Source organism: Canis lupus, chromosome 7, assembly GCF_048164855.1.
Source record: "Canis lupus baileyi chromosome 7, mCanLup2.hap1, whole genome shotgun sequence".
NCBI classification, from domain to species: Eukaryota; Metazoa; Chordata; class Mammalia; order Carnivora; family Canidae; genus Canis; species Canis lupus.
Window position 1 is genome coordinate 8,533,585 of NC_132844.1, and position 16,917 is coordinate 8,550,501.

The 16,917-nt window shown below is 35.6% G+C and overlaps 1 protein-coding gene across 3 annotated transcripts in view; it reads right to left on the reverse strand.

Annotated features, from left to right (window-relative positions):
• Positions 1–368: 368 nt before the first annotated feature.
• Positions 369–16,917, reverse strand: part of QRSL1 (glutaminyl-tRNA amidotransferase subunit QRSL1) — a 32,656-nt gene continuing 16,107 nt past the window's right edge. For all 3 annotated transcript variants that reach the window (XM_072831906.1, XM_072831904.1, XM_072831907.1), the window contains 6 exons: positions 14,393–14,568; positions 14,191–14,303; positions 12,203–12,395; positions 11,561–11,678; positions 5,547–5,752; positions 369–2,410 (listed from right to left, as the gene is read on the reverse strand). In XM_072831906.1, coding sequence (XP_072688007.1) covers positions 2,190–2,410; positions 5,547–5,752; positions 11,561–11,678; positions 12,203–12,395; positions 14,191–14,303; positions 14,393–14,568 — 1,027 coding nt within the window. In that variant the 3' untranslated portion in view covers positions 369–2,189. The remainder of the gene's footprint in view (positions 2,411–5,546; positions 5,753–11,560; positions 11,679–12,202; positions 12,396–14,190; positions 14,304–14,392; positions 14,569–16,917) is intronic.

Genomic DNA, 16,917 nt, shown 5'->3' on the forward strand with positions numbered 1-16,917 from the left:
TTTCGCTCTAGTGATGCTTTTGTTGTTGAATCTAACTTCTCTTTGTTTTGCTGTGTCTTATCAGGAGACTCATCTTACACTTGTAGCCACCTTCGCCTTTCAGAATTGCTAACAATTTCGGGATTTAATTAGCTGAGATGCAGAAACCATTTCCCACTTAAATTCCCAGACAGTGATTTGGTAAAATGAGATCTACTAGATTTAGGGTAAAGATGGAGAAGAAAGAAAAACAAATTAGGTATTATTTCATGCTAGTTGGGTATTATGTGAGAACACTCAGTGTTTCACTTCCCTATTTCCAGTTTCAAATCATTAGTGCAGCTCAAGCAGAGATACAGGAATAAGAGGAGTAAGAGAAACTGCATAAATATTCTTTGAAAAAAATTTATTTCATATTATACACACATTAAGAAAAGACTGGGGCAAAGATTTTATCATTTGTTTGCTTTTTACATCATGTTAGCTCCTTCAGCTAAGATGTTTTTTCCTTGTTATAAAATAATGCAATTCTGTTATGAATTTCTTCCTTTCAGCGATTCAGAGTCAAGATTTATAAAAAGACTAGTGGGCCTGAAAGATTTAATCCAAAGGTTGTCAAACTGAGTGTTTGGGAGTGGAAGGATCCTGGGAGGAGAGAAATTAAAGAAAAAGTAACAGGCAGGTTAACCTCCTATGATGCAACATTCTAGGGGCTCTGCAGAAGGCTCTCCACCACTTAGATTTTCCCCTCATGTACTAGAATAGACTTTTTCCTTACTAAACGAAGTGAATTTATTAAAAAATAATTCAGTTTCCCACTTATACTTATCAGTAACATAAGTGCCAAATTAGAAGACCTGATCAACACGGGATGATGATGGGGTTCTGGCCAAGACAAATCCAATGATGAAATCTTATAGTGGGTTAATCTATGATTTTCATAAATTTTTTTTCCAAATTGAATACAGATTGTTTATATCTCTGAGCTCAAGGGACCCAAATAGCACTTGTAAAGAAAGCTAAGCTAAGGGGATAAAGAAACCATAAGGAATAGAGACTCTAGGGTAAGGGAGGAGGCTATGGGCTTTTCTGTCTTCGGCATCCTCACCAAATTATCTACAAGTTTTTCACACTGGATGTACTTGTATATCTTGAAACTTTCTCACTAAAGTCATGCTCCACTACCTACCAAGTTTCAAGTCCAATATGGGGTCTTAGGTTATAACAAATGTTTCTAGGATACCAGTGAGTTCATCTGTGAATGGTAACTAGGAAAATGAAGTCAGTCTAACATGGAGTTCTTCTGTTCCTTGGCATGAGGTTCTGGGATAGCAGAAGTAAAATTTTCACCTTTAGCAAAAAAGGAGAAAGTTTTCAGTCACTGCAGCTCTATTTTTAGAGAAATAAAGAGGGTCTGCACCTGGGCTCTTCCCCAGAGAGACACACCCTCAGTCTTGCATGACTCTGGTCCCCAGCAGGTTGCACTTCCTCCAGGGCTCAGAGCTCCTCTTCTGACTCTTTTGTTCTGCACTCAGAACCAAGTATTCCCATTTATTGTTTTTGTGCATTTTAACATTCCCTGAGGCAGCCTCCACCACCATTGAATTGCCAATCTGCCTGCCTGTTCAGGTTCTCTCTGGAGGTACACATTACAGCTCTTATTAGCACTTTGGTTATAAGATGTACAAGTTTTGAGAGGGTTATACCTAAGCTTACTTTTACTCTAAGCTCTGTTCTTATTAATGAACTTTTTTTTTTTTTTTTTTTTTTTAAGATTTTACTTATTTATTCATGAGAGACACACACACACACAGAGAGGCAGAGACCTAAAGAGAGAAGCAGGCTCCATGCAGGAAGCCCGACACGGGACTCGATCCCAGGACTCCAAGACCATGCCCTGGGCCGAAGGCAGACACTAAACCGCTGAGCCATCCAGGGATCCCCATTAATGAACATTTTTGCAAATGCATCATTTTTCAGGAACATGTATCTTGTATTAATGGAAAAATCCTGTACTTTACACTTAGTGGATATTTAATAAATGCTGATAGATAACTTATTAATTAACTATATCACAAGCGTTTTAAAAAGTGATCCCAAGGAATGATTGTGTTGACAATGAACCAAATTATAGGAATTTAACAAGATCAACTGACTTCTCTAGAATATAAAATCTTTAAGTTATTTTAATTTGCATGCTATATTTATCACTACTGTTTTAGAGAAACAGAAGCTAACTTTTCAATTTCAAAGACTGATGAACAATCATCCATTAGTTCTTGAAGCTGAGTAACAGGAAACTGTACTTGTTTTTCAAACCACTTGGCAACTGTAAGAAGCTGCTGGTCATGAAATGCACGTCCAATAAACTGCAGTCCTACTGGCAATCCTTGGTTTGAGAGGGCCACAGGGACGCTCACTGCTGGCAATCCTGAAGAAAAGAAAGACAACTATTAGTTGATTAATTCTCCATCCTAAGAAGAGGAGACTTCTGCTTTCCAGTGCTAGTAGGTACAAGACAGATAAGGTTCAAAAAGGAACAAAAATTGTATGATATGCATGCTTTTGTACCTTCCTTTTGCTCACTTAACAATGTATCTTGGATATCACTGTGTATCAGCTCACAGAGACTTTCTTCATTCCATTTTTATAGCTGCATAGCACTCCATTATGTGGTTTGTACCATGATTTATTCACTCATTTTTCTATGGTTGGACATTTAGGTTGTTTTCAGTACTGAGCTATCTCACAATATACCCAGGTGAATTTCCTTGTCTATGTGTTTTATGTATTCCTTCTTTTTTTTTTTTTTTTTTAACAATTTGAGAGAGAAAGAGAGAGAGGGAGCGAGTGACCAGGGGAAGAGGAGAGGGAGAGAATTTCAAGCAGATTTCCTGTGGAGCGTGGAGCTGGACACAGGGCTTGATCACATCACCCATGAGATCATGACCTGAGCCAAAATCAGGAGTCGGATGTTTAACTGACTGAGCCCCCTAGGCATCCCATGTTTTTTGGTATTAAAAGTCTCTCAGATGAATAGGGATTGCTTCACTAAAAGATTAATACATATGTAATTATATATTGCCAAATTCCTCTCCAAAAAAGGTGTACTATTTTGAACTCCCATCAGCAAAACGTTTTCTCCCTACAGCCTTACCAACTGAGCATGTTGTTGAACTTTCTTTCTTTTTTTTAAATTTATTTATGATAGTCACACAGAGAGAGAGAGAGAGACAGAGACAGAGACGAGACAGAGAGAGACATAGGCAGAGGGAGAAGCAGGCTCCATGCACCGGGAGCCCGACGTGGGATTCGATCCCGGGTCTCCAGGACCGTGCCCTGGGCCAAAGGCAGGCGCTAAACCGCTGCGCCACCCAGGGATCCTTGTTGAAGTTTCAAATGTTTGCCAATATGTTAGATAAGATATGGTAGCTCAGTTTTAATTCCAGGTTTGGGGCAGAGAAAGTACAAGACTCTGGGATATCTTATTATGCCATAAAATGAGGAAGTTTTTAGAAATTAATAGGGGTAAAGGGATGCCTGGGTGGCTCAGTGGCTGAGCATCTGCTTTTGGCTCAGGGCGTGACCCAGGTCTGTGGATGGAGTCCTGCACTGGACTCCCTGCGGGGAGCCTGCTTCCCCCTCTGCCTATGTCTCTGCTTCTCTCTCTGTGTTTCTCATGAATAAATACCTAAAATTAAAAAAAAAAAATTAATAGGGATAGGGCTAAATGATATGTGCAACTTGAAAGGGCTCTTATTGACCAAATTTAGGACAATTTGACCATCAAAACCAATAATGATAGTAACTGTTTATTATATGTTGAATTAAAAAAAATGAAGCTGTCTTTAGAGAAGACTGCTAGCTAATATATGTAGAAAGAATGACAGAAAAATCAGCATTTTGTAATTCTCTAGGAAATAATTCAGGCAAGGAGCACCAAAAGATCTAAAACTGGGTTCAAGATTTTTGGGGAATATGATATTCACACAATCTCAAGGTATTGCCTCATCTATTGGTTATAATTGATGAAAGGAAAAATGTATCTTTACTCGGAAAATACCTGGCAGTACTTCCTTTACTAAGGGATCAACTTAGTTTCTGAAAGTACAACAAACTGACATTAACTGTTTCCTGACATGAAGAGTATGTAGTATTTCTGCCAAAAATATCTGATTCAACACAATCAAGAGGAAGCAATCTAACAAATCCAGATATGGATGGGACATCCAATGGGGCAAGTGCACTAGGCTCTTCAAAAAAGTCATTGTCCACAACATGAGAGACTCCTAACTCTGGGAAACGAACAAGGGGTAGTGGAAAGGGGGGTTGGGGTGACTGGGTGACAGGCACTGAGGGGGGCACTTGACGGGATGAGCACTGGGTGATATGCTATATGTTGGCAAATTGAACTCCAATAAAAAAATTAAATTTAAAAAAAGTCATTGTCAATTAAAATAAAAATTTTAAAAGGTGGGTGATTTCTTATCAGAAACTATATAGGCAAAAAAAAAAAAAAAAAAAGAAAGAAAGAAAGAAACTATACAGGCCAAAGAAAGTAGCATAACATTTTTTTTAAGTGCTAAAGAAATGTCAAGTCAAAATCCTGTATCCAGTGAACAAAATCTTTAAACATGAAAGGAAATCAAGCATTCTTTGAAAGAAACTTAAGAAAACTGGTTAACAACTGGTTAACCCTCAAAAAAATGGCTAAAGGAATTTAAATAGAAAGTATATGATAAAACAAAGAATCTTCAGATTTTGGGAAGAAATGAACATAGTAAACAAAGTATAGGGAAATACAATAGGCTTTCCTTCTCCTCGAGTTTTCTATATTATGTTTGATGACCAAAACACAAATTACAAAGCAGTCTGATGTTAAAAAACAAAACAAAAACAAAAACTCAAAGCAGAGAACTGGAGAACTGTTCTAAATTTTAAAAAAATCATAAACAAATGTAACATGTTAGGGGAAAAAACAATTTTATGAAAGACATTTTTGGTACAATTGAGAAAATTTAAATATGGGCTATATTTACAATATTATAATATTCATGGTTAGTTTTCCTTGGTGTGATAATGGAATTTTGGTTATGTGGGAGAATGTCATTGTTTTTAGATTTATGCTGAAGTATTTAGGGGTGAAGTACCATGATGCTGAATCATTCAAATTATTCAGTTAAAAAAGTGTGTGTGTGTATATGTGTGTATACGTACAGAGAAAGAGAGGAAGGAGAACGCATATAATAAGGCAAAATGAATGAATCCAGGCAAAGGGCATATTGGTATTCATTATACTATTCTTTCAACTTCTCTGTAGGTTTGATAATTTCCAAAATAAAAGTTAAAATTATGCTATTAAGTAGATTGAGTATGTGTGTGCATGGTAACTGCAAGTGCATGCATGCCTAAGCATGTGCACATACCACACACGCACATACATACACAGATTCCTAAGCATTCCAGAAGAACAAGCTGTTGCCTTCAGGCAACAATCTAGCTAGAACCGCAGTTGAAGGCCAGGGCGCCTATTTAAAAATTTGAAAAAAAGCCAGAGGGATCCTTACCTGCCATATTTACAGCCTGTGTAAAAATATCATCCTGGGCGCTTCGTGTTCTGTTGTCTTCTTTAATGAACTCTTGGTATGGTACAGCCTCTCTTAAGGTGGTGGGAGTCAGCAAGACATCCACTCCAGAGTTAAAAACATTCACAAAATCATTAGCAATGAGTCGTCTCACTTTCTGAGCCTTAATGAAATAATTCTCATAGTTTCTGTGGAAAAATAGATGATATTTTAAGGATTTTTCTTATGTCTTTGAATCAATTTCACACATATGGCTTGTTAAAGAATGACTAGCTTCTTGACCCTTAAAAGTAGGCACCACTAAGATTCCTGACAACACATATAAATGATTTTTGTTCAATTGTGCTGTTATTCTAGAATTTTTTACATGAGGAGCTTAATCAGAATTCACTGCTGATACAATTCTATACATATAATCACATAATAGTGATATCATTAAATAAGTGGATATCTTCCACTTCAAGGGGTATCATTAACCAGACCATTTATTTTCAGGTGAAAAAAATCAAGTGCAAAGCAATTAAATGACTTTCCAAAGGTTACAAAGACTGGCAGTGATAAAGGAAAGACCAGAACCAGGTCTTTGGAGGCTTATTCTAATCCTCCTTCTATTATAATGTTTTATTTCATCTGTAGTATAATGGTAACTCGTTATTTTAAGGATTCTGAAGTTTTGCAAAATTCTAATATGCCATCATAATTAGACACTAGGAAACAGGCTCTGGAAACAGAAACTAGAGAAAGTATGCAGTGCTTGCAATTTTGTATTTTATGGATAGGCATACCCCAGGAATGGAAATGTGAAATTCAAGAAAAGATGCTTACTTTACTGAAAAGATTGAGGAATTAGCCACCTATAAAAGTAACTATAAGTCAATGATGCAAAGAAAGGGAAAAAGAAAGCATGCTTTAGATCTTCCTGAAGTGGATACAATTTCCTCACTTGTAAAAATGGACGTAACTACTCCAGTCTTACTGAGGACCAAATATAATAAAGATTAAAATGTGCTAGCTTTTCTTACCTTAAAAGAATCCTACAGAAATATCAAATGTCTTTTTTAAAAAAGATTTTATTTATTTATTCATGAGACATAGACAGAGGCAGAGATGTAAGCAGAGGGAGAAACAGGCTCCCTGCGGTTGAGGGTGAGTCTGATGTGGGACTCCATCCCAGGCCCCCAGGATCATGACCTGAGCCAAAGGCAGGTCAACCACTGAGCCACCCAGGTGTCCTGAGATATATCAAATGTCTTTATTGTCATTTAATCACAGGGTCTATAGAAAGAGAAATGCAGGTATTTCCTATAAGTTATACAACAGTAACATTTGATGTTTTAAATGATGTCAGTAACAGCATTTCCCAAACCTCAATTTTATTCTAACAGAAGCAAAAATTTTTTATTAAATTTCTTCCTACTTTAAATATGGTTCAAAAACAGAACTTTTGCTTCCATTAATGATAGAGCAATAGGGATGGGATTTACCTGCCATATATATATACCCTAGTATTTACCCATAGTAATTTACCCTGCTTTATTCTGCCTAAAAAACTAGGCAAAATAAAGCAATCATTTTCAGATATTACACAACAGGCATTCAAGAGAGGGAGTTCTAAGAGAAGGGAAGCAAATAAGTGAGCCATTTAATTTCCCCAGCATCATGCCTGGAGGCAGTTTCAGGCCTCAGCCCAGACTCCTGGAACTTAAGCATAGTTTTCAGGGGGGGGCAGTTCTCAAGATGTTAGAGACCAAAACTGGAAGTTCAGGGAGGCAAAGACAATTGGAATTTGCAGGGCAGAGTACTGGAGAGGAGAAAAGAGCATAAAGAGACCTCAAGAGATCTGCAGAGTGATCCCTTAGGTCTTTGGCTGAGTGCTGATCCATGCACATAGAAGAAGAAATTCTCAAGGTTGGGGAAAGAATCACTGAAAAGTCAAACAATTGCAAGAGCTCATACAGGACTAGCCATAGTGTGTGTTCCTAACAGCCAAAGTGGAAAGACTTCATAATACATGAGGCATCTGGCGAAATTCTTCAAGTAGAGTTGAGTTAAATGAACCTAAAGGCCCTTTTGGACTTGTCCGCAAAAAGCCTTTTTAAAAGGAAGCCTTTATATTGATTACTTTTTACCCCCTAGTTATGGTTATATATATATAAAGACATCCAGAGGGCAGCCCCGGTGGCGCAGCGGTTCGGCGCCGCCTGCAGCCTGGGGTGTGATCCTGGAGACCTGGGATCGAGTCCCACATCGGGCTCCCTGCATGGAGCCTGCTTCTCCCTCTGTCTGTGTCTCTGCCCCTCTCTCTCTGTGTCTCTGAATAAATAAATAAAATCTTTAAAAAAACAAACAAAAGACATCCAGAAACAACAGAAATGTGGGAATTAAGCAGATAAGAACATTAAAACAGCTACTGTAAATATCTTCCATATGTTCAAGAAGATAGTAGAAAACATGATATCATAAAGAAATTGAAGAGATCAGAAGACCTACTTGCCCAGGAATGAAAAATACAAAATATGAAATAAAAACAACACCGACTGGGCTAATAGCAGGTGACACAGCAGAGGATCAGTGATTCTGAAGATAGTAATAGAAACTATTCAAAAGCAGGCACAGAGAAAAAGACTAAAAAAGAAAGAAAAACAAACAAACAAACAAGGAGGGAGCCATCAGTGTGCTGTGGGACAACATCAAGCAGATTAACATACATATGAAGGGAGTCCCAGAAGGGAGGAGGTCAGAAAAAATATTGTTAAGAAACAATGGCCAAAACTTTTCCAAATTTGATTAGAACTATAAACTCACAGATCCATGAAGCTCAACAAATCCATAAGCAAGAAGAAATATGCAGAAAATCACACTAAGACACATAACAGACAAGGTCCTGAAAACAAAGGATAAAATCTTAAAATCAGCTGGGGGGGTGGTGGTGGGAGGGAAGAGATGTTATACACAAAAGAATAAAGACAGGAATAACAATAGACTTCTCAGAAACTATGCAAGTCAGGAGACACAGACAAGATCTTTAAGGTATTAAGAGGAAAAACTATCAATCTAGAATTTTATACCCAGAGAAAATATCTAACAAAATTAAAGATAAAGAAAGACTTTTGCCTATAAACAAAAGCTGAAAGAATTCATTGCCAGCAGGATTGTACTACAAGAAATATTAAAGTTCTTTAGGCAGCAAGAAAATTACACCAGATGGATATTTGGATCTATACAAAATAATAAAATGCACCAGAAATAGTAAATATTTAGGAAAATAATAAATGACTTTTTTTTTCTTGTTTTAAATCTCTTTAAGAGAAAAGTTATTAATTAAAGAAAAAATAAAAGGTGGCATGAAAAGAGGTTAAAAGAAAGAACGGATAGGACAAATTGAAGACAAATAGTAAAAATCAGATTTAAATGTAGCTCAAACATAATTATGTTCAGGGACTCCTGGGTGGCTCAGAGGTTGGCCTTTGGCTCCCTCCAAACAAAACTGACTTTACGTTCCCTGACTCAGAAAATAGGGATATCAACAGAAATTCTCACTTCCTTTTGTCAGTATCCCCAATTGTTGACCTTGGAAAAAGCTTTCAGACTCTTCTCCTTCAGTTTCTTTATATGCTGTTACCAGTGACCTATACAGTCTATTAACTTGTGCCCTGAGATATACAACTTGATTCTAATCAGATATATTTGGCAAATGTAACATCTTCCACTTACTAAGTCTTTGCTTAGAAAACCCATCGGCAACATTTCATTTTCTTTTCCTGTTCCAAAAATCATTACAATCAACTGGTCAATATAGAAGAGACTTTTTTTTAATTTTTATTTTTTAAGTTTTTAATTCCATTAATTACCATATGTACAATATAGTGTACAATACAATATAGTCATTCAATAATTACACACATCACCTGGTGCTCATCATGACAAGTACACTCTTAATCCTCATCACTTATTTAACTTATTTAACCATCCCCCACCCTCCTCCTCTCTGGTATCCATCAGTTTGTTCTCTATAATGCAGTTTGTTTCTTGGTTTGGCTCTCTCTCTCTCACCCACCACCCTTTGCTCCTTTGTATTGTTTTGTAAATTCCACATATGAGTGAAATCATATGGTATTTGTCTTTCTCTGTCTGACTTCTTTCACATAGCATTATACTCTTAGTTCCATCCATGTCATTGCAGATGGGAAGATTTCACTCTTTTTTATGGCTGAGTAATATTCCACTGTATATTCATACACTATGTTTTCCTTATCCATTCATCAATTGATGGACACTTGGGCTGGTTCCATTTCTTGGCTATTGTAAATAATGCTGCTATAAACACAGGGATGCATGTATCCTTTTGAACTAATGTTTTTGTATTCTTTGGGTAAATCCCTAGTAGTGTGACTGCTGGATAGTTCTATTTTTAACTTTTTGAGGAATCTCCATACTGTTTTCTAGAATAGCTGTACCAGTTTGCATTCCTACCAACATTGTAGGGGTGTTCCTTTTTCTCCACATCACCAATATCTGTTGTTTCTTATGTTTTGGTTTTAGCCATTCTGACAAGTGTGAGGTAATATTGCATTATAGTTTTGATTTACAGGAGAAGAGTCTTTTAATATGATACATAATCAAATATTTTTAGGTTTTTTGTTTTCCAGCTTTACTAAAATATAATCGACATATAAAATTGTGTAACTTTAAGGTGTACAATATAATTGGATATATGTATATATTGTGAAATGATTACCACCACAGAGTTAATTAACACATCTATCACCTTACATAATTACAATATTTTTGTGGTGAGAACATTTAAGATCTACTCTCTTAGCAGTTTTCAAATATATAACACAGTACTGTTAACTATAGTAATCATGCTGTGATATATATTACATCCCTAAAAGTTATTCATCTTATCACTTCATGTTTATATCCTTTGACCAACATCTCCGTATTTCCCCTAGACCCAGGCAACCACTATTCCTTCTGTTTCTTTGAGTTTGGCTTTTTTAGATTCCACGTCTAAGTGAGATCATATAGTACTTGTCTTTCTCTGACTTATTTCATTTAGGATAATGACTTTAGCATCCACCTATGTTGTCACATATGGCAAATTTTCCTTCTTTTTTATGGTTAATATTCCATTGTATATATATGCACATTTTTTTCTTAATCCATTCATCTGATAATGGACACTTAGGTTGTTTTCATGTCTCAACTATTGTGAATAATGCTCTGAGGTAGTGATTTCATTTCCTTTAGATATATATTGAAAAGTAGGATTGCTGGATTAGATATGGTAGTTCTATTTTTAAATTTTTTGATGAACCTCCATGCTGTTTTTCATTATGGCTATTCAAAGAATTTGGGAAAAAGTAATCCTAAGTATTAGTCCTGAAGGGATACACAGATGAAAAATAATGCTTTCTGTCCTTAGGGAATGTAGAAAAACTCCATGAAGCTATTCATTACAACACTCATTCTTGCCTCTTCACACCTCTCATGTCCTCTTAGACAGACTTGGAGGTATGCAAGATGAATCCTATTCACAAGATGATGAATAAACTTATACTGACGACAATCTAAGTAGGAGTCCTAATAATTTAGATTTCTTTCTTGGAGTAAACAGATACATAATGTAGGGGAAGACTAAGTTGATTTACTAAATTTTTCAAGATACACCAACGTAACTTTCTGCTTAAGTCTCTAACAACAATAAGCCAATGTTGCAATAATAGTCAGGGGACATTTAATGAGGCTAAAATTCTTCAGGGCTTCCTACTTAGTTTTGTACTAATCATTTGTCAAGAGTGTCAATTTTTTTTTGCATTTGAATAACCAGACACTAGAAGTGCTATAATCAGGACTTTAATTATGATTTCTAATTAAAATCATAAGGATTTTGCTTCTTTAGCAAATATCTCAACTTATAAGACTTGAAAGACATGCTACTAATGTACTTTTGAGTTTTCAAATATGGGGAAACCCCTAAATTAATTACTTACTCTTTCAATAAGAAAAAATTTCCTGAGAGAATTCTTCCTCTCACCACATCATTAAACCCTTCTCGCCTGGTTGCAGCATACATGGCTTCAGTAGACACATCAATGTCACACCTGTGACCTAAAAACAAAAAAGAGGTAAACATTATTTGAAAAGGAAGTAAAGTTTTCACTGAAAAGCAAGCATAGATTCACATTTGTGACCAATACTAAAATTCTGGAAGACTATCCTTAGTGACTCCTTTTATTTATCTGCCAGGAATCAAGGAGAAAGAAGAAAATAACCAAAAGGGAAACTTCATTTGTTCATGCCCTCATCCATCCATCTATCCTTCACCATCTCCATCCAGCCAAATATCTGTTGAGCTCCTACCATATGCCAGGCACTATATTTGACAGATTGAGAATACAAAGAAAAGATACTGCTCCTGTAAAATATTCACAGTTCAGATAGGGGAACCAAACATACAGAGATGTTTATGATGAATAGTGTAAACAGTAGACTAAATGACAAAGGTAAGAGGATTCACTGGTTTACTTGCCTAAATCATTAACACTCTGGGGATAATTTTTTTGTCACTAATAAGTAAAACTTCCAAATGTTTAAGATAACTACCTTAAAAATCCCAAACACAGCCATCTTACCATATTCTAGCCCATCAAATCTTGCCATATTTGATGCCACTTCTGATGTACACAATACATGGTAGCAGACAATTGAGTAACTGGTATGGGGCAGGGACACTTCAATTACTTTGGCCCCCTCAGACTCAAAGAGGTTAGCAGCTTTGGACCAAAGAGATTGCACTTCACTTGATAGTTCTGGTGTAAGATATTCCTTATTGGAAAAAGTCAAGATGCAGAAATTAGAACATCTGTACAGATGGTTTTATAAAACTATGTACTTAAAAAATACATACTTTAGGACGTTTGGCAATACATTAGAAAATCTGATTAAATTGCTAGTAGGTAGCTAGAAAGGCTGAACTAACTCAAGAGTGTTTATGGCATGACTATCACTGTACCAGTTATTTGTGAGCTGGATACAACAATATTAAAGATTAGAGAACTGGCTGGAGAATCCATATTTGTTAAATGTTCATTATGCTAGATGCTTTTCAAAGGTCCTCTCACTTAATGCTTTTGCAGAAACTTTTTTATAAGGTATCTTAGACTGAACTTTTTTTTTTTCAAGTGGGCTCCATGCTGGAGCCCAACATGGGTCTTGCACTCACAACCCTGAGATCAAGACCTGGGCTGAGATCAAGAACTGGATGCTTAACTGACTGAGCCACCCAGATGCCTCCTAACTTAATTCTTCTAACAATTCCATGATGCATGTATTATCCTTTATTTTATTAATGAAAAATACTGAGACTAGACAAGTAACTTTCCTAAAGTTACATAGCAGGTAAGTAGAGGATCTGGGGTTCTAAAATAGGTCTCTTTCTACAACCTGTGCTCTCTTTAAATCCATAAAAGAAGGCACAGCTATTATCTTAACTGAAAATTTTAAAGAAAGTATTTCTCTATAGCAGTGGTCTCCAATGGGGGCAATTTTATCCTTCTCTCAACCAGGGGACATTGGGTAATGTCTGCAGACATTTTTGTTTGCGGGGTGGTGCTGTGGTGGGGGTACTATCTCTAAGGGTAAAGGCCAACGATTCTGCTAAACATCTTATAATGCATAGAACAGCGTCCCACAACAAAAAATTATCCAAAAACTTACTGCTAAACTTAAAAAGTTTTTTAAAGGTCAGTACTTTAACATATTTACTTTCATAAATGATTACTCAGTTACTACAGTAATAAATGCAGTAGTAATACTAATAATAGTAGTAAAGAAGGTAACATGTCATGTATTAAGCCTTTACTATGCAAGGTATGGCCCTAAGCTCAGTTGTTACATCCAGGATTAGCAGATGGTGGTCTACCAGCCAGACACAACTTCCTAGTTATTTTTGAAAATAAAGTTTTACTAGAGCACAGCCACACTCTTTCATTTACATATGGTCCATGGTCTGCTTTCACAATACAGTGGCAGAGTTAAATAGTTACAATAAAGACACTGACCCACAAAGCCTAAAATATTTACCAACTGGCCCTTTATAGAAAAAGTATACAGACCCCTAATTAACATGATCATTTAATTTTTTTATTGAGGTATAACTGACATACAATATGATAGTTTCAATATATGATTCAATATTTGTATATATTAAGAAATGATCACCACAGTAAGTCTAAGTTAACATCGATCACTTTACACAGTTACAGGTTTTTTTCCTTGTGATAAAAAATTTAAGATCTACTCTCTTGGGATGCCTGGGTGGCTCAGTGGTTGAGCATCTGCCTTCGGCTCAGGGTGTGATCCTGGAGTCCCAGAATCGAGTCCCAGATCGGGTTTCTTATGGGGAGCCTGCTTCTCCCTCCGCGTATCTCATGAATAAATAAATAAAATCTTAAAAAAAAAAATACTCTCTTAATAACTTTCAAATATGTAATAGGGTATTATTAACTATAGTCACCTGCTGTATTTTACATCTGCACAATGATTACCAAATTTAAACCTTACTACTTTCTGAGATTTGACTTGATAGTATTTCTGTAAAGTAATAAAAGGGAAGAGTTACCTTTGGGATTCCTATACATAGTTTGCTCACATCTGTCAAACTGGGAAGTGTAAATGGTTTAACAGGATCTTGAACTGTGGTAGAATCTTTGGGGTCATGCCCAGCTAGCATACCTGTAAGGAAAAATACTTATGAATAACAGACACATTGTTTTACAGTGAAATTTATAATGTTTTGAAACTCTATGGAATCATATAAATACCCAACACAATTGCTGCATCATCCACACATCTGGTTAAGATTCCTGGCACATCCATTGAATTCACCAGGGGAATGAGACCATGACGAGAAACTAAGCCATAGCTTGGTTTGAAACCAACAACCCCACAGTGGGCAGCTGGATTTCTGGTTGATCCTCCTGTATCTGATCCTAAAGCCCTGGAATGTAAATGGAATTTTCTTTAGAAGAATGACATCTCTCCAATTATATTGGGAATCTATTGTTAAGTGTATAATTTTAAAGTTATTTCCCCCTGGTTATACTAAAGTAAGACATGCTTGTTTCAGAGAACTCTGAAAATACAGAAAAAGTGTAAAGACGTAACAAAATATTCTACTGCCTTAGACAAACACTGTTAACATTTTGGCATATTAATTTCAAGACTTTTAAAAAAATGCAGTTTTCTTCATGGTTCAGGTCATTCTGTAATTATACGTTTCCATCTCTTTTTTGCTTATCATGAGCCTTTTGCTAGGTCATCAAAATTACTGAAAATTTAAAATATGTATAATATTCCATCATATCAATTGGCGATCCCAGGATTTTAAAGCTCATCTTCCTATACATACAAATACCTTATACCTTCCTTTAATGGCAGTTTTACAGTATGCTTTTATAAACTAAACATACCTCCCCCAGAAATTCATACACAGAACCTTCTACTACCTCATTTAGAATCATGGATAGAAATGTACTTTAATTTATTTAAACATTTATGTTGTTGCCAAATAGGATAATAACTGCCTAATAAATTACTTTGTAATAAACACCTTTAAACATAAATCTTTGCCCATATGTCTGATTATTTTTTAGGCTGGCTTCCAAGAAGTAGAGTTAATGAGCCACAGGGTCTGCCTGTAAGTTCTTAATCTTTATTGTCAAATGACTTGTCAGAGAGGCTCTGCCAATTTATATTTCCAACTGCAGTGAATCAGATTTGGTCTTATGTTTCATTATCATCACTGAGGACTAGCAGTTCTGAAAATCTGGTTAATCTGAATAACCAGAAAGCTTTGTTAATGTGCATTTTTGAATAATTTTTCACATTTATTTGTATTTGCATTACCCAACTATGAAGTGCCCATTTCTTTGCTCACTTACCTATAGAGTATATATTTTTATTAAACACAAAACCAAAACCTAATCTTAAGGACATTCTGAAATAGGTCAGTTATAAAAGCACAAATACTGAATAATTTTCACTCTATGTACCTAGAGTCTTCAAGTTCATAGAGACAAAAAGTAAAAGTGATTGCCAGGGGCTGAGGGGACAGGCAAATGGGAAGCTGTTGTTTAAAGGGTACTGAGTTTCAATTCTGCAAATGAACCAAGTTCTGGAGATTGGCTGCACAACAATGTGAATGTATTTAACACTGAACTGTACACTCAAAAATGCTTAAGATGCTAAATTTTAGGTTATGTATGTTTTACCATAATTAAAATTTTTTAAACTTTGTTTCAGAGAAAAAAGGTTTTTCTGATTAGAAAAGTGTATGTGCCAATTACAAAATTTAAAATATTTCATAAGACGTATAAAGTGAGATTTCTCTTATATATATATATTTTATTTTTTTTAATTTTTATTTATTTATTTTTTTAAGATTTCTCTTATAATCACTGCCTCCCTAAAAATCCTGTTTATCAGTTTTGATATACTCATCCAGATATTTCCATGCAACCAACATATATACCTATGTAATTATTCCTTTTAACAGAAAGCAGGTCATACTATACATAGTATTCGGCAGCTCATTTTCCACTTAACAGTGTATCTTTGAGGTCTTTCCCTGACACTACAAAGCACTCCAGCTCATTCCTTTTAGTGGCTGCATAATACTCCAGGAACCTTTTTGTTTTTAAAAATATTATAAAATAAATCAAAAGGGGGAAAAACAAGGCAGAACTTGATAGTTTGGGACCCATTCAATCTGGAGTTACTTTGGGTCTGTCTGTGCTTCTCTTGACTCCACTCAGAATAAAGCTTTGGACTGAACAAGGCTCCTACTGGTCACATGGCCCTTCAGCGCTACAGAAAATGCAAATTAGATTGTCTTTCTTACCAAGTCCATATAAGCTACAAATCAGCTTGTTGCTTTCATGGTTTCTAAAAGGACACATTTTCTTATTAGGATTCACTGACGGCTGTGTAAAAGTAAAATCTATATTTCCATAGGAATTATGTGTCAAAATGCCATCTTCTCAAAGTACATTCAGAAAGATGAACATTAAGTAGGGTGATGAGGATAGAAAAAAAAGCACCTAATCTTGCAGTCCTAACTTGTCAGAACTCTCATTAATATTAATGCAATGCTATAAAATTCCACAGAGATAAAATGAAATGGTTTTACTTGTAAATAAGATTTCAGAGAAACTAAAAAACCAAACAAAAACCAAGAAAACCCCTGAAGAATCTAAATCTCCATAGCTCTAAAAAATATAAATAATTTATTGGTTGCAATGTTTGTGAAAAGAGCTTAGTTTCAGCGGATAATTAAGGAGAAATAAAA